At 52.5% G+C, this 17,578-nt stretch overlaps 1 protein-coding gene across 1 annotated transcript; it reads left to right on the top strand.

The window, feature by feature from the left end:
• Nucleotides 1-612: 612 nt before the first annotated feature.
• Nucleotides 613-16,701, top strand: MYD88 (MYD88 innate immune signal transduction adaptor). Its single transcript, XM_064445119.1, has 5 exons — nt 613-1,072; nt 5,911-6,042; nt 9,818-9,998; nt 10,765-10,856; nt 12,830-16,701. Exons 1-5 carry the CDS (start codon nt 697-699, stop codon nt 12,982-12,984), a joined length of 936 nt encoding a protein of 311 aa, XP_064301189.1. The 5' UTR covers nt 613-696; the 3' UTR covers nt 12,985-16,701.
• Nucleotides 16,702-17,578: the final 877 nt, after the last annotated feature.

Here is a 17,578-nt window from a genome sequence, read left to right as displayed (position 1 = left end):
GAATCACAGAATCATTAAGGTTGGAAAAGACGTCTAGGACCATCAAATCCAACCATCAACCCAACACCCCCATGACTCCTAAACCATGCCCTGAAGTGCCACATCTACGCATTTTTTGAACACCCCCAGGGACGGCGACTCCCCCACCTCTCTGGGCAGCCTGTGCCAGGGCCTGACCACTCTGTCAGGGAAGAAATTTTCCCTAATATCCAACCTAAACCTCCCGTGAGCAGCTCGAGGCCGTTCCCTCTCATACAAATCAAGTGATTTCGAACACAGGCCGCTGTCGGGCCACGTCAGTAATCCCGCTGTTCGTTGTGTTGGGGGGTGGGCAGGAATGTAGCCGTCAAGGGGTGATTTTTGGGGGGGAATAGAGGAAACCAGCTTCGGGGCAGCCCCGCTCCCTCAGTGGCAGAAGCGGCTCCCCGACCCACACCGCGGCTCCCCCGGTCCGGGCTCCTCAAGGCAGCAGCGGGGCCGAAGGCCGGGGCGTCCCCTGCTGTGGAGGAAGCCCAAGGCAAGCGGGGGGCTCCGGCCGCCCCCCAGCAGCCCGAAACCCGCCGGCCGCCCGCGGCGAGGCAGGCGGGCAGGCCCTGGCCGCGGAGGGCGGGCGGCGGCGGCGAGGCGGGGCGAGGCGGGAAGCGAAAGGGCCGGCGGGCGGCGGCGGGAAGTTGCGAGAGCGGCGCGGCCACGGCCATGGCCACGGCGCCGGTGGGCCCCGGCTCCGGCTCCAGCTCCAGCCCCGGCTCCAGCCCCGCCGCCGCGGCCGCCCCGTCGCCGCCCGACCTCCACGCCGTGCCCATGGTAGCGCTCAACTACAGCGTCCGGCGCCGCCTCGGCCTGTACCTCAACCCGCGGGCGGCGACGGCCGCCGACTGGACGTCGCTGGCGGAGGAGCTGGGCTGCGAGTACCTGGAGATCCGGCGGCTGGAGGCGCGGCCCGACCCCACCGCCGCCCTGCTGGAGGACTGGCAGAGCCGCTGCCCCGGCGGAGCCACCGTCGGCCGCCTCCTCGACCTCCTCCGCCGCCTGGGCCGACACGACGTCCTGCTCGACCTGGCCGACAGCGTGGGTGAGCCCCGGCGGCACCCCCGCGGACCTCCCCGGGCGGGCCCTTCCCTCGGGGCGGCGGCGGCGATCGGCCCCCGCCGCTGGAAGCCTCCGGGCCCGGCCTGAGGGAGGGCGAGGGCGGGCGGGGACCGAGCCCGCTCGTCCCCGGGGCTGCCGCGGGCGCCGGGCTGCGCTTCCCCGGCGCCGCGGAGGGAGGGGGGCCGGGCACGGAATGCACTGTTCGTACTGCTCCTTGCTGCTCCGCCCGGCGGGGCGATGCTGAGGGAAAAATCGCACGCAAACAGAAAAGCCCTTCCTAGGCTGAGGAGCGACCTCGGTGCTTTTATAGAGGCCGCACTTCGGCTAACCGTAAGCCCTGCTTAAGCATAATCCGGAGCCTCGACTTATCCCAAACCTTCACTAAGAAAGTTTCTGCGTGTCAGAGGATGCTTTGGGCCAGGGCAGCCAGGAGGCAGCTTGCACGGACACGGGACGGTGTGAGAGTTGTGGTGTGCGGGTCTGTGCGATAGGAAGATATTTGCAGGGAGAGATGAGGGGGGTGTGGAACCTGGTGAAGGAAGGGAAAAATAATTAACAGGGTAATGGAAGGGGAAAAAAATTCCTTGCAAACTTAAAAAAGATTGAGATAGGTCAGTGAGAAATACAAAGGTCCTGGTGCTGTTTTGATAACTTCCTTACAGGCTCTTCCCGTTCTTCATGATCACAGATGTTCGGAGGGAACCCAGCTCTTCCAGAAGGGGAAAGTAATTGCCGAAGGATTTTCAAAAGCCAGAGGCTCCGTTCCCTCTATCTCTTGTCTCTCAACAAGCCCTGTGTTGTATAACATAGTTTACTGGGTTAGTGGTGAAGAAATAATAAATCTCATTTCCTGTTACTCATGGAGATAAGTAAAGATGTAGAAATTCATCTATGTAGAGAGCCTGACCAAGCAGCGATTGAGGACTTCCCCATCCTCTTGCCACTCCTAATCAAGAATGCACTCTGAAGACTCAGTTTTGGGAAAGACAGCAAAAAAATCAGCGTGCTTCGTGACCCACTGATCAGGGGTTCATCACAAATAGGAGAGGCTTCCAGCTGTGCGAGAGAGCTGGGGCTTCACAGAAACATTGGGCATCACCAAGGCTGCTTCTGGCCCTGAATTCAGGAGCTGGCCGTCTGGGAGGCAGTGCGGTGGTGGGTCTGTGTCAGACCCCGAGCAGGCAACAGCGGAATGAGCGGGAGGAACCTGGGCTTCAGGAAATTCCCAAGTTTAGCCCGGCAGTGGGTCACGCTGGTAAGAGGAGACAGATAAATTCGTGCAAGAGAAACCCACTGAGGGCTGTTCAGCACAAAAATATTGCCTCTGACTCAGGAAATTCCTTAAGTGCAAGTTATCCAAAAGCTAGGTTATAAAAATGGATTGTAGATTATACCTAAAAGATAGATGATTTTAGAGAAATGTTGCTGTACACTTATTTCTCTGTCCTCCCCACGGCGTCTGTTTTTGACCACGGCTGCAGACAGGATGCCAGGGTAGAAGGACCCTCAGCCCGACCCAGCGAGGCCATTCCAGTCTTGTATTATTTTTGGCTGAGGATTGCAGCTAGGGCCCGTGGCCTGTCGCTAGCGCTCCGAGCTCTTGTAGAAGTTGGGAGATATTTACACTTGTTAGCGGAAAGGAAATGGACGACTGCGTGCGCTCTTATGCCCGGTATTTCCTGATGCCAAGGGCGTCTTTGTTTACGCCATTGGTTGGGACTCCTGCAGAGAGATTCAGCTCAGCATCGGGAAACATCAGGATTGAGGTTTCTGCGGTCTGTGCTTTCATTGTAGTAGGTGCAGATCTGGGGCACGATTCGGCTGCCCACACGAAGGCATCTCAAGTCGTTTGAAAGGCCTCAGGATATCCTGGACGGCCTCTACCTCCTGGTGACACGGGCTGTTTGTCAGTCCAGTGCCATGCCTGCTAGCCCATAACAGGTGTCTCGGACACTCTGGGATCTCTCAAATGACACCTGATGCCCTTGTGAGAGCAAATGAGCCTTTGGGACACAGCATCCCTGTTAGACACAACTTGTTGGTGCTGCACAGCTCCAGAGGACGTTTGGTTTGTGGTTTCTACTGCAGACGCAGTTCCCTGTCTTCTCATCGCGTGCTCCGTTCCTGGCTGTGCTTAGGATGCTAAAAATCGGTGTCTCCTCCGGCCTTGAACAGTTCCACGTTTGGCCGCTCTGTACAGCGGGGCTGGGTTTGGCAGCTCCCTGTTACACTGTTACTTGCAGGATGCAGCATTTCCATCCTAGCAGATCTGCCCTAAGTGGGATCTTTCTCAGCAGCTTATTTCGTTGTAAAATCGTCTTTACGGGTGTGAAGCTCTTTGCTTTGGTACGTTTGTGCTAACCCTTTTCTGCTGAAACTCAACGCTTTTTGTTTCCTCCTGACCTGTTATAAAAGTGCTGCTTTCCTGCTTGGCAGTTACTGGGTCTGTTTTCTCTCTTCTCATCGTGCTAATCATCTTGCACTTTAGGTTTCATGTTTCTGTTCCTTCTCTCCAATACCTCAGGCTTTTATTTGACTGTTAGAGGAAGGTAAAGCCTGTACTGTGTCAGTTAGATGCTGCGTGGAGTGGGACAACTGAGCTCAAAGTTTCTTGCTACTTGTTGTTGTTTTGCATCCTTTTTCATGTGGAGTCAGGCACTGTTTCCAACTGGGGACTAATCCGTGCCAAATTACTGAATGTCTTTCATCCTTTCTGCTTCACTGGACCTACTGGTACTTCCAGTGCGACAGGGCCCGCAGTTTGCACTTGCAATGAAACCGTGAGGCTTCGGCGTTTTGCTTTGAAAGCTTTGCCCAGCTCTCAGGTTTATCCTGTAGGGGTCAATGGGGCCTGGGATTACAGCACCAAAAGGGCATCAAAACCACGCGCGCAGGCTTGCCTGGATGAATCAGGAGAGCGCTTGCGTGAATGCGCGTGTTGCGGGTCAGCCGGGAGCCGTGCGGTGATGAGCTCTGGGCGCCAGTTTAAAAAACGCAGGTCAGGGCAGCACAGAGACCACTTTTGCAGGTGGGAGAAACAAGGAGAGAAGACGTGGAGCAAATCCACTTCAAATGAACATTTCTGTGTTGAGCACTAGTATTAATATGTCTTTAAATAATTGCCTGTTCTTGCCTATTCAGCAATACTGTGGATTGTGGAGCCGGCTACGTTGGGCCCAAGGCGCGCGTAAGGTGGTGGCTGCGTGCTGGCCCTGCCCGTGGAACTTCTGAACCCGTTGGCCAATTCAAAGTGGGTTTATCCTCACCCCCGGGGGGTGTTCGAACAACGTGTAGACGTGGCACTTGGGAACATGGTTTAGGAGGCCTGGGGGTGTTGGGTTGGCGGTTGGAGCTGATGATCCTAGAGTTCTTTTCCAATCTTAATGACCTTATGATTAATCCTGATTTCAAGGACACCGACTTACCTGACGGGAAACGCGCACACCTCCTGGCCGCAGGCAGCCAGCAGAGAGGTGGGACACGAATTTGTGCTTTAGCGAGGAAAGACCTGAAATCTGAACCTTCTGGCTGGTAGAGAACGCGGCGGGTTCTTCTCTCCAGTGCAGGACTGGGGAGCAAGGGGGAGGAGGGAGGCAGGTTGGGAACGCCTCAGCCTCAAGAAAAGCTTTGTTCAGACCGGACGCTTAGACGGGGGACGATCCAGTCATGAGATGCAAAGCGATGAGCTAGACGCAGAGGATGGGGCTTCAGGAGCTGGGCTTCCTGCAGACCTGCTTGTTACGGACCTGGGTTGGGTTAGAGTGGCGCTCGCCGGGCTCCCACCGCGTCCTGCGCCCCCAGGAGATCCTTTACATTGCTGCTGCTGCGCCAGCGATCTCTGTAGCCGTACCAGTGAAACCCCCGAGTGAGCAGTGCTTTCCTGATTGATACTCGTATTTTTGTTTGCTTTAATTTTAAGTAAAGGAGAAGGCTCTAGGGAGTTTCATCTTTTTGTTAATTCCGGGTTTCAAATCTCCTTTTACTTTCAAGTTCTTCTGAAATTGCATATTGTGGAGCGGCAGAGGCTGAAGGGTTTCTTGTCACTTCTCCAAAAACTTTAGGTTTAGGTTTATCATTAATTTTTAAACAGAATCTGTTTATAGTCTGTGTCCATCACTGTCCTGTTTGGGAAGTTCACAGCAGCGAACGCGACAGGCCTGCTTCGGTTATCCCGGAGGGGATGTACGCACCCCCTCCGCCTGAGCTGAGGACGATCTCCACTAGTTGTTGCACCTTATAAAGCCCATTTCTGGGTCTCGCTAGAATTTTACATTATCCTGCATGGGGTGAGCGTACGTACTCATCATCACCTGCAGTTCTGCCTGACGAAGGTGGTGTGAATCAGCTAATGTGCGTCTATATTTATTAGTGAAAGACAATATGAAGACTTCTGATTGAGAATCCCCACCCGCCCCAGTTATTTGATGATTTTAAATACTCCAAAATGGATAACAGCGAGAGCAGACAGTAGAGACCTGCTGCGTGCACGATGCGTGCCGTCTAAAGCGTACTGGGATATATTAGATCTAAAGATAATAGGAGATCGGTTTAAAACAAGTAAAAGAAAGTACTTCTTTACACAGCAAGAGTGAGCTTCAGGAATTAATTGTTAGAGGAGGTGGCGGAGGCAGCATCGAGACGTTCAAAAAGGGATGAGAGAAATTCCAGGACATCAGGTCCATAAACAGGTACCAAAAACCAGACAGGGGTTTCCCCTCTGCCACCCCTCATCCACGAAGTAGCTATTCCTGCTTTAAAGAACTCCAGCGGCGTAACACCACCGTCACAGGAGCCTCTTGCAACAGTTGTGTGTCTTTGCAGAGGAGGACTGTAAGAAGTACTTGCAGAGGAAGCGGGAGCAGGCCGACCAGCCGCTTCAAGTGCCAGCGGTAGACAGCAGCGTGCCGAAGACGTCGGAGCTGATGGGCATCACCACCAGGGACGATCCGTACGGTAAGCGCCCATGATTACGTTGCTGCGTGGTGCCTCGTGTTGGAATCGCCTTCAGCTGTAGCAGATCCCCATGAGAAGTGCTGGAAGCCTGTTTGCTTTCATTGCTCCCTGTGACTTTTCAAACCCCAGGCCAGAATGCTTTAGTCTGCAGGCATTTCCATTTTTCCTGTTCCCTAGGGCAGAGAGGAGAAGCAGCCCTGGGGAACGCCGTACCCAGAAACGGGCTGGCACAGGGCCCGCTGGAGGCGCGTGGGAGGAGACTTCCCAGAAATGTGTCCCGTAGCACAGGCTGGCACCGAGCAACCGCTGCTGAAAGCGCAGGCGGTCGGGGTCAAGGGGGAAGGATGTCAGGCGGATTGCCTTGGCTACGCTGCCCTCAGTTCGGCAGATCTTACCGTCCTGAACAAAAGGGAAGCGAGGTTTGAAGTATGGCTGGGTGGGAAGTGGGGAGAGAGGAAACAGTGCGTGCTCGCTGGGCTGCGTGGGCAGCTCTGCATGTGCAGCCGTGTGAGTGTGCAACTGCGCGCCGGGCTGCGCACGCAGGTCTTCTGCGTGTCTGACTGCGTGCCGGGCTGCGTGTGCGTGCGGGGCTGCGTGTGTGTGCGGGGCTGCGTGTGTGTGCGGGGCTGCGTGTGTGTGCCACATGTGTGCGTGCGGGGCTGCATGTGCGTGCCGGGCTGCGTGTGCTTGTGGGGCTGCGTGTGGGGCTGCGTGTGCGTGCGGGGCTGCGTGTGTGTGCCACATGTGTGCGTGCGGGGCTGCGTGTGCGTGCCGGGCTGCGTGTGCGTGTGGGGCTGCGTGTGTGTGCCACATGTGTGCGTGCGGGGCCGCGTGTGCGTGCCGGGCTGCGTGTGCGTGCGGGGCTGCGTGTGTGTGCCACATGTGTGCGTGCGGGGCTGCGTGTGCGTGCCGGGCTGCGTGTGCGTGCGGGGCTGCGTGTGTGTGCCACATGTGTGCGTGCGGGGCTGCGTGTGCGTGCCGGGCTGCGTGTGCATGCCGGGCCGCGTGTGCATGCCGGGCTGCGTGTGCGTGCCATGCTGTGTGTGCGTGCAGTGCTGCGTGTGCGTGCCGGGCTGCATGTGCGTGCCATGCTGTGTGTGCGTGCAGTGCTGCGTGTGCGTGCGGTGCTGCGTGTGCGTGCCACATGTGTGCGTGTGGTGCTGCGTGTCCGTGCGGGGCTGCGTGTGCGTGCCACATGTGTGCATGTGGTGCTGCGTGTGCGTGCCGGGCTGCGTGTGCGTGCGGTGCCGCGTGTGCGTGTGGGGCTGTGTGTGCGTGCCACATGTGTGCGTGTGGTGCTGCGTGTGCGTGCCGGGCTGCGTGTGCGTGCGGTGCTGCGTGTGCGTGCGGTGCTGCATGTGCATGCTGGGCTGCATGTGCGTGCGGTGCTGCGTGTGCGTGCCGGGCTGCATGTGCATGCTGCATGTGTGCGTGCCGTGCTGCGTGTGCGTGCGGTGCTGCGTGTGCGTGCCACATGTGTGCGTACCGTGCTGCGTGTGCGTGCAGTGCTGCGTGTGCATGCCGTGTGTGTGCGTGTGCCAGGCTGCGTGTGCATGCCGCGTGCGTGCGTGTGCATGCGGTGCTGCATGTGCATGCTGCGTGTGTGCATGCCAGGCTGTGTGTGCATGCTGCACTGCACGTGCATGCCGCATGCATGCATACCGGGCTGCATGTGCGTGCGGTGCTGCGTATGCATGCAGTGCCGCGTGTGTGTGTGCTGGGCTGCGTGTGCGTGTCGGGCTGCATTGCATGCCGCGTGCCGGGCTCCATGTGTGCACCAGGCTGCGTGTGCATGCCACATGTGTGCGTGCAGTGCTGCATGTGGTGCTGCGTATGCATGCAGTGCTGTGTATGCATGCAGTGCTGTGTGTGTGCATGCCGGGCTGCGTGTGCATGCCATGTGTGTGCATTCCATGTGTGTGCATGCTGCACTGCACATGCATGCCATGTGTGTGCTGGGCTGCGCGTGTGCCGGGCTGTGTGTGTGTGCCGGGCTGTGTGTGCATTCCATGTGTGTGCATGCTGCACTGCATGTGCATGCCATGTGTGTGCTGGGCTGCGCGCGTGCCGGGCTGCGTGTGCATGCCATGTGTGTGCGTGCCGGGCTGTGTGTGCATGCCACATGTGTGCATTCCATGTGTGTGCATGCTGCACTGCACGTGCATGCCATGTGTGTGCTGGGCTGCGCGCGTGCCGGGCTGTGTGTGCGTGCCGGGCTGTGTGTGCATGCCGTGTGTGTGCATGCCATGTGTGTGCGTGCTGGGCTGCGTGTGTGCATGCCGGGCTGTGTGTGCATGCCACGTGTGTGTGTGCCGGGCTGCGTGTGTGTGCCGGGCTGCGTGTGTGCATGCCGTGTGTGCATGCCATGTGTGTGCTGGGCTGCGCGCGTGCCGGGCTGTGTGTGCATGCCGTGTGTGTGCGTGCTGGGCTGCGTGTGTGCATGCCGGGCTGTGTGTGCATGCCACGTGTGTGTGTGCCGGGCTGCGTGTGTGTGCCGGGCTGCGTGTGTGCATGCCGTGTGTGCATGCCGTGTGTGTGCAGCTGTGGGCCGAGGGAACAGACATCCTATAAAGTTCTGTGGCAGGCAGAGCAGCAGCTGAGGCTGAGCGGAGATGTGTCACCTCCCCTCTTCTGATGCCCCTCTGGCTAGTCTGGCTTTGGGTGGCCACCTTTGCTGTACCTGGGGACATCGTTAACCCTCCCCAAATGCCCCGAGACCAGACCAATAGGGCCATGTTTGTAGACGGCAGCTTTGCCTGATGTGACCCCCAAGTTAGCGCAGTGTCCCTAAAGCAGCACCCTCGGTTTGATTGACCTGGCAGACAGTTCCCCTTCTGCTTGACTGGATGCTTCCTGGGCTGGATCTGCCTGCCGGGTTGATGCTTTTCTCAGCAGCTTTTAGAGCCTGACCTATTTTTTCACTGTGATAAGCTTTAACTGGCATAAAAACTTGAAAATACATGTAGTGACATTGATACAGAAAAAAAAAATAACACAATGGGAAACTCTCCAGCAGTATTAAGGCACTTAATAATGAGAAACATCACCCTTAAGTATAATACTTTACTATTTAGATAAGTGCTAAATAAGCAAGAGCTGCCAGCCATTAACAGCTTTGGAAAGCAGGGCCATTGACTTAGGATATCGCTCCAGGTACCCAAGTTTGACATCTTAGCCATAAAAATTGCAGGTTCCTAATTTCAAGGCTCCCAGCTCAGTAGACAGCGGATGTCAGGACATTGCTGGGTGAAGGGCCTGCGGGAAGGTTTTGGTTGGGAAGTTTGAATCTCTGTGACCTGAACTAGAGAACTAGTACCCAGAGCCACGAGGAGATTTTAGATGTGTAACTCCCAGCAAATTCCCAGAGCATCGGGGCTCTGAGTTGCATCCCCTGGGGTACTCTGCTCCCTCCAATTCTTCCCAGACTCCGTCTCCACCCCCTCCCCTGCAGCTGGATGTTATTGCCTCTGCAGGTTTTGCATGCCTGCATCTCAGCTTCCCTTCCCTAACCGCTGCCAGCAAACGTGGGTTTATGTGAATAGCCTGGACCACGAAACACAGCAGTCAAGGCACAGATGTGTTACCTCCTGCCAGCCCTGTGATGGACAGGAGGCCGCGACGGTAAAATGTTAAATTACCTTCGCAAGTTCGGCCAGAGCTTGTCTGTCAAAGCTCCTGATTCTGAGTCAAAGTCTGTGGGACCTAGGGGAAGTTCACTCCAGGAGTTATCTTCATTTATAGTAGAAGATGACAGCTAAATTTGTAATGGTTTCAGGGAACGGAACAGAGATGTTTGATGCCTTCATCTGCTACTGTCAGAAAGACCTTCAGTTTGTCCAGGAGATGATCAGGGAGCTGGAACAAACAGAGTTCAAACTGAAGCTCTGTGTATTTGATCGGGATGTCTTGCCAGGAACGTGCGTGTGGTCCATCAGCGGAGAGCTTATAGAGAAGAGGTAAGTGAACCGAGGCTGTTTGGGACAGCTGGGCGCAACGGAACGTTACTTTCATTTTACCGTGATGTCTGCGGAGCGGTGCCAGTGAAGCAGTAAAAATCCGCACGGACGTCTTCGTGGGGTTTGTTTTATGCTCCTGCCCCAGAAGGAAGAGTCGAGCGTTCCCAAACATGTCGCTTCACTGTGTTCACAAGGAAGACGCCGCTGTAGTGATGTTGCTTACGTTTGATGCCTTTTCTCTTGGCTCGCTGTCCTGGCTGTTGCACAGCGTAGCCTTCCATGGAGAGCCTAACGTGTGGTTTACAACCAGGCCCCTCGAATGTAAGCAACAAATTAGAGAATAAAGCTCAAATTTATGAATCCAGGTGAATTCACAGTAATACGAGTACAGTAAAGCTCTGTCCAGTTCATTCTAAAGTTAAAAACTGCTGGTTACGCTCACTCAGTGAAGGCAGCGTGTAAGCAGGTAATTAAGATGGCATTGCTGGTAGCATCTAGACAGTGGATCAGATAAGGATTGCACAGACAAGCCAGACTTTGTTATTTCTTTGGTTTCAGTATATGAGCTGTATCTGTCATCAGGTTTTCGCATGTAACGTAGCTATCTGTCAGTAGTCCCTGCTCTGTAGTTAATTCCTGCTGGAACACAGCTGGCAGGTTCATTTCTCCACCGGAGCAACTCAAAGGAATAAATAATTCTGCCAGTGAGAATGGGAAGTATCTCTGCTGACATTTTATGTTTCTCCCCTGACTGCTTTATCTTCAGGTGTCGGAGGATGGTGGTCGTCATTTCAGATGATTACCTGGAAAGTGATGAATGTGATTTTCAGACCAAATTTGCTCTTAGTCTTTCCCCAGGTAAGATCTCACAAATATCCCATCCAAAATTGTGTGTCAACATCATAATTTTTATTACAGTCACATCTCCAGCTGAGAGCAGTGCTGTACTACTGGGCGCTGCTCAAATGCAGAATGAGGGGTAGTCTCAGATGTGTTTAAACGGATTAGATAAATACAGGCGAGAAAGGAGACAATAAATAGTTACAGAGCCGGTAACTGGGTCTCAGACCTGGGTTCTCACCACTGACCCACGTTTCACGTGCGTGGAAGCCCAGCCAGGCACAGGGCTTGCCCTGGGTGTAATGCCCTTCTCTAAGCAAACAGTGATTTATCGCTATCAGAAGCAGCTATGAAAACTAGCGGTGGCTTTATAATTCTGTTGTGCAGGCAGGGACCTGGGCTTGGTTCCTTGCCCTGCCGCTGACCTTCTGCATGACCGCGAGCGAGAAGCTTGGCTGTCTGTGCTTCGGTGCGCCAGCTGTCAAGTGGGCTAACGCTGCCTGCTTCAGAGACGCCGTAGCTGCATGTCAGGCTTCTGAAGCGCTTTAGGAGCTGTACAGGAAATAGGTTACTAAAGAGTAAGGTATTATAATAAATTCAGGGTGGGAGTAAATGCTGGAAACAGGGTAGCAGGTAATGAACACACAGCTTTTTGTGGAGATCCTTGAGTATTGAGGATAGGTAAACAAAATATGGAATGAATGTTCAACTTGGACTGGAAAAATCTGTTATATATTTTGTTCTGAATTGAAAAGCCATGAATTTAGTTCTGTCGAGTCTGTTCAGATTGCTTTTCTCTAACCACTGGTTATCCTACACTTGTGTATGTTGCTGGGGAGTAAGTGCAGCACAGCCTAATAGTGCGGAGGATAGGTTATACGTGTAGGAGCGTCTGCATGCAAAGTGTCTTTTCTAGATGAGGGATCTGACATGTAAGTGATGCTGAATTGGAAGCCAGTGGCAGAGCTAGGAATTAGCTCTGTCTTCCTTGACACAGTAATTTCAGACAATGGCCGTTAATCCATTGAACAGCCCTCGCATGTTGCATCAGCCCTGAGTCATCAAGATTTATAGCAAAGTCCTTCCAGTTCTTCACTGGTTTTTTGTTGGCATCGTGTCTTTCATTAGAACAACAGGAAAAGAGATGCCCGTCTGTAATGACCTGAGCCCTACCACTAAAACCATGCGTGTAAGTACAGGCTTACAGAAATCGCAGAGTTACTTGTCTGCGTGGGGTAACACACAGAGGCGTTTCGTGGCAAGTTCTGGGAGCTTCGCAGATTACTTAAGCATCTGCTGCAGTTATGAAATTTTGGTTTCTTGCCTCATCCAGGTCTCGGTGTCGTCACTCGTGCCGGGCAGCGTGGTGTAGCTGGTAGCAGGTGTCCCTGTGGAGAATTACGAGGGGAGAGGCTCCTCTTTAGGAGAGCTGCTCCTTCAAGCAGTCACAAGCACAGAGTTGTCAGATACGGTGCATGCCTCAAAAAAACCAGTTCACGTTAGTGGAGTGATTCCTCGTGGCCCCTTGTAATCGGTGGGTGCTGTCTGCAGCCTGAGTGAATCAGGGTAGGAGGAAAAGGAACTGGAGATAACCCAGCAAAGCTGACCCATCTAAAGGCAGCTTAGTCTCTCACTTTTCTCTTCACACACACCTGGAAGTTGTCAGGACTGTATCCTCCTGTGCGTGTTCCCCAAGAAACTGGGCTCTGTTCTTTCACACCTGCAGTTCATTAGGCTTTATCGCTCCCATCAGTGCCAGTGGCCCTACGCATGCTAGAGGGGTCCTGCTACGAAATTGAGTGAAACGTTCTTAGCAGAGGGCTCGGGACTGAGGAACCTCCAGGGTGAGAGCTACTTGCATTTTAATGAGATGACACAAAGTCCGGAGCAAACCTGGATCTTGTGATGTGTGTGCTGCTGTGGGGAGAAAAAGGGGAGAGGATCTGACTGTGGCTCTGTGTAATCCTCTGCCTGTGTGACCTGTCTTTCAGGTGCTCGTCTCAAGCGGCTGATTCCAGTCAAGTGCAAGACCATGAAGAACGAGTTTCCGAGTATCTTACGGTTCATTACAATTTGCGATTACACCAACCCTTGCACCAAAAAGTGGTTCTGGATGAGACTGGCAAAATCCCTCATGCTGCCATGATGCAGAGCCCTGGGAGCTAGGCACTCTTCTGCAGTCTGTCCTGGCCGTGCCTTCGGACTGTGGTGTCTCTCACGCAGGGTCTTTTACCACTTCACAACCTGGATCCTTGCATTTGACGTTTGGAGCCTGCGACTGGGAGCAAAGAATTTTCTCTAGCACTTTTTTATAACTGGGAAGGGGAAATAAAGCAACTGTGTGGATGTTCCTGCTCAAGTCAGTGAGCAACAGCAGCCAGCGCTTTGTGCAGTAAGCGCTTTCACTGAAAATATAGAAAATATACATTTAAAAACTGAGCGTCTAATACAAGAAGGCTCGATCGTAAGCATTTGATAAGACCTCAGACTTTCAAACTGCAGGCTTTCTTAAACAAATACTTCCTATTATTTTAAAAGCTGTTTAATGGCTATAGTACGTCTAGGGTTGTTCTGAGGGCAGGCAGTCTCCTTCAGTCCTTGTTTTGAGAAAAGCAGGAGTGTATTTTAATTGTTACAGCGCTGCAAAGCAGTGAAGGGTTCTCCTGTTTTTCTTAGCAGTATCTGCAAAACCGGAGCAATTATCCCTGTAATTATAACTAATGCAGAATTACTGAGCTCAGTTTATTTTCTGGGCATGTTTTCCTCCTTAAGCAATATCACAATATTCCTGTCCTGTGTTCATTTACAGGGCAAGTCCCTTGTCACTAGTATTTTCTGAGGCAATCCCTCAGATTTGTCGTAAGTGCTTGTTCTTTGCTCGTTGAAAGCAATAAGTGTAAGGGAAGACACACTCTTAGAATCATTAAAGTTGGAAAGGACCTCTAGGATCATCAAGTCCAACCATCAACCCAACACCCCCAGGCCTCCTAAACCATGTCCCGAAAGTGCCACGTCTACATGTTTTTTGAATGCCCCCAGGGATGGTGACTCCCCCACCTCTCTGGGCAGCCTGTGCCAGTGCCTGACCACTCTCTCAGTAAAGAAATTCTTCCTAATATCCAATGTAAACCTCCCCTGATGCAGCTTGAAGCTGTTTCCTCTCGTCCTACTGCTAGTAACTTGGGAGCAGAGACCAACCCCCCCCTCACTCCAGCCCCTCTCAGGCAGCTGCAGAGAGCGAGAAGGTCCCCCCTCAGCCTCCTCTTCTCCAGGCTAAACCCCCCCAGCCCCCTCAGCCGCTCCCCAGCATTTTTTTTTTTTTTCTTGTACCGTGTTGGTCCTATCTGTCTCTGTTCAGGTCACATTTGATTAAGTGACTTTATACCAGCATTTTGTATTCCCAGATCTTAATAAATGTTTACAAAAGAGCCTTTCTTTAGTAGAAATTCAGTCTTAAAATATATCTTTCCAGTGAAAGTCCTTACTACACCAAGTGCGGGCTGCCGTTGCTCATTGACTTGACCAGGAACAGAGCTGTGCACGTAAGTGAGTCCAGACCTTAAATCGTTTCACTTCTAAGAGCCTTTCAAAAGACATCAGCTTTTGCGATGTCTCAAAGGTATGGGAATAAATATTGAATAAAAAGTGTATTAAATTATCAATTGGGCTGTTTAAAATACAAAGGCTAGTGTTACATTATTGGGAAAGAGCATATTCTAGTAACGCCCATGACCGTGAATGTGTTTCTGTGACTGAGGCGAGGAGCAACACTGGTATCGCTGTGCTTGTTAGACTTAGCCTGAGTCCTGCAGAGTGACTAGGGGATCTCGTCGGTGCTCAGGGGCGAGGGGCAAGAGTGCTGCCCAAAGGAGCATTTTAAAGTGACCCATTGGTGTATCAAACAGATTTACGGGAAAGATTTACTTTCTAAATTGGGAAGAGGAGAGTCTTGCTTAGGTATCTGCAGTCGCTTGAACTCTGCCACTTCGTTCATTACTTCAGCCACTGACTCGTATTGATTTTACGGCTTAATGCCTTGCTAGTTTACATTTTTAAGGTTGCATCTAGATGTGATTTTTTTTTTTTTAATATATTTTTTAAGGATTTTTTTTTAAAGCATTACCAGGGCTGAGGTGCGGACAGAAATTTGTGCTCCTGCCTTTTGCTCACCCGCCCTGTCAATGAACGGTCCCGTACCAGCGGGTGCTGTGAAGTCCCGTCCATGCGCCGCTGCCGGTTCCTCCTGGCTGAGAGCAGCCAGCTCGTGACCTGAACACGGTGAAGCTTCTCCACGCGCCTCACGATAGCGACGGGGCCATTTTTGGGTAGGCCCGTGAGCTGGGTGTTTTTCAGTCCCTCCTACGAATACAGCTGCTGCCGTCGTGCCAAAGTGACGCTCGCACCTCTCTCTCTTTCTAGAACAAGTGAGAAGTCCGTGGGCAGGAGGGGAGAAAAGTTGAGCTGATGATGGGTTTCTAAATAGTTTGTCTTCATGTCCAGTTGCCCTCAGGCCTCTCCTGCAGAAGCGGAGACAGCTGCTTGCCTCGGGGTTTCTGCATAATCGTTAAATGTTAATTATAGAAGAGTTTCTGGAAGCTGCTTGATCCCCGGGCGCTCCTGGGGCTTGGAGAATTCTCATACTCTGGAGTGTCTATAAACATTAATTATGGGTCATTACTCACAGGGCCAAACCAGATTCCTCTTGTTTGGAGAGCTGAAAGGACTCTAGTGACTAATTAGGAGGGGGCACAGGCGGCTGCGCTGCAGACGCTAGAGGGAGGCAATGGCCCGCGCTGGCACCCTGCGAGGGATCCTGCCCGCTGGGTGGGATGGAGGAGAGACCGGCTGCGCCCCAACCCGCTGGCAGGGCCGGGATGGAGGAAAGAGGAGCGGGTTTTCTTCCTCTGCCCCTCGCACCCTCTTCTAAGGAGGCTATACCAGAAATAGTGAGAATTTTGGCAGACTGAACCTCGTGCGGTGTCTTCTGCGTGAGTCCTGACGGGTAGTTTGGGACTTGGGGTGTTGCGAATGAGGAAAATGGAATAGCAGCAAAAATAATAATGGTCAGCTTTGTAGGAGATGGTCTGGTGATGGCTGAACGGGGGGAGGGCTGCTTCTGCAAGGGAAGGACAAGAGCTGAATTTCCAACCCCTCTGACTTCCAGCAGATAAATGCAATATTCCAAATAATTGTGAAGGATGTCAGTGCTTCGGCGAGATCTCGTTATCAGCCAGCTCTCTGCGCCGGGCCCTTGTGTCTGCCTGGCTCGGACGGCGGGCGCGCGTTACTGTTGTCAGACTGTTCCTTTCCTAAAGCGGTGGCAATTGTCTTGGGGTCTGGAATTACTACTTTGCGGTAAAGTAAGGTAACAGCCCTAAATCATGAAATATGTGCTTGAAATATGTATCATTTATGTAAAAAACAGAGTTTATGCACTTCTGACATCTTCATATCTGTCTTGTCATGGTGACACCTATGAATGATATAAAACCTGGTTATTGTAAACACATTTCAGTGGCAACTGTGGTTCTCCTCCCCTCTTCCATGCTCGGTGGAAGATTTTGAAAATTTTGAAGACCTTTAAAAAAGGGATTTACAAAATTGCAATGTTACATTTTTTCCCCTTTATTTCTTTCCCTCACTGAAATTGTCCTAGTTGAATCTCTTAGTACCAAATCATTTATTTTTATATATATACATATATATTTATATTAATTTCTATCCTGATACAAATCTTTGGAAAAGCGTATGTGTTTTATAGCCATTCTGACAATAGTGAACAATTCTGTGGGTTTTTTTCCTCCTCAAAAAAACAAACTTTTGCTACTTGTGAAAACATTTTAAAATAAAGAATTAAAATCCAGCAGGCTGAGTCTTCTTCTTGGGCAGCGGGGAATAAATACTAGGTCTCAGAATGAAGCGTTAGGAATAATACGGGCTAGTTCAGGTTTGTTCTCTTGTTTTGCCTAAACAGCTTCCTCAGAGGAGGTTTTTGGCCACGCCTGGAAGGGAGAGGTAGAGTTGTATCATGTCAGGAGGAAAATTATCAAAGAATTGTACACGGGACACGCGTGGTTTCTCTCCAGGTCTCATTTTTGGCTTTGCGGTCAGTGTCTGTCGCCATCCTGGCCCTGCCTCAGCCCTGGTACCCAGCAGGCTGGAGGGGACGGAGCCAGGGCTTCCGCGGCCTGCCCGCAGCAAGCAGGGATGCTGGACAGTTCGCTCGGACCCTACATCCTTCCTAGAGGCCGCGGCAGGGAATATATTGCAGTGCAGCGATCTGGGGGATTTTGCCAGCTTTATTTCCTTTGGCTCAGAGTCAGTCTGAGACAGGGGAATAACTTACAAACCCAGCAGCTGTCGGGCCAAGGCCCTGCCACAGGAAAAGACGAAGGATCATTGAATCACGGAAGCGTCGGTTGGAAGGAATTTCTGGATGTCAAGGACGAGCTGCACTTCACAACAGGGGAGGCTATACGCTAAGCCGCTCACAGGGCAATATTCCCTATAAAGCATATGAAGTCATGTCTTTGCTACGGCTACTACGAGGGAACATACGCGCAGTGATATGGAAACCATCTCTGAATTCATTATTCTAGATTGAAATCGCTGGCAGGAGCAGCCGGGCAGGAGAGTCCCGCTCCCAGAAGCGCTGGCATCCCATCGCTTTCGGTACGGCTTTGCATCACTCGCCTGCCTGGATGTTTTTGAGCAGTTAATGATTTTTGCCTGTATTTGGC

Source organism: Phalacrocorax carbo, chromosome 2 (genome assembly GCF_963921805.1).
Source record: "Phalacrocorax carbo chromosome 2, bPhaCar2.1, whole genome shotgun sequence".
Taxonomy (NCBI): Eukaryota; Metazoa; Chordata; class Aves; order Suliformes; family Phalacrocoracidae; genus Phalacrocorax; species Phalacrocorax carbo.
This window is presented reverse-complemented; position numbering and strand designations above follow the sequence as displayed.

Excerpts from the sequence above, each read along its gene's own strand:
- MYD88 (XM_064445119.1), top strand. The coding sequence starts at position 697 with ATGGCCACGGCGCCGGTGGGCCCCGGCTCCGGCTCCAGCTCCAGCCCC. Across the intron at positions 1,073-5,910 it reads CGACCTGGCCGACAGCGTGG|AGGAGGACTGTAAGAAGTAC; the intron begins GTGAGCCCCGGC and ends GTGTCTTTGCAG. Across the intron at positions 10,857-12,829 it reads TGCTCTTAGTCTTTCCCCAG|GTGCTCGTCTCAAGCGGCTG; the intron begins GTAAGATCTCAC and ends CCTGTCTTTCAG.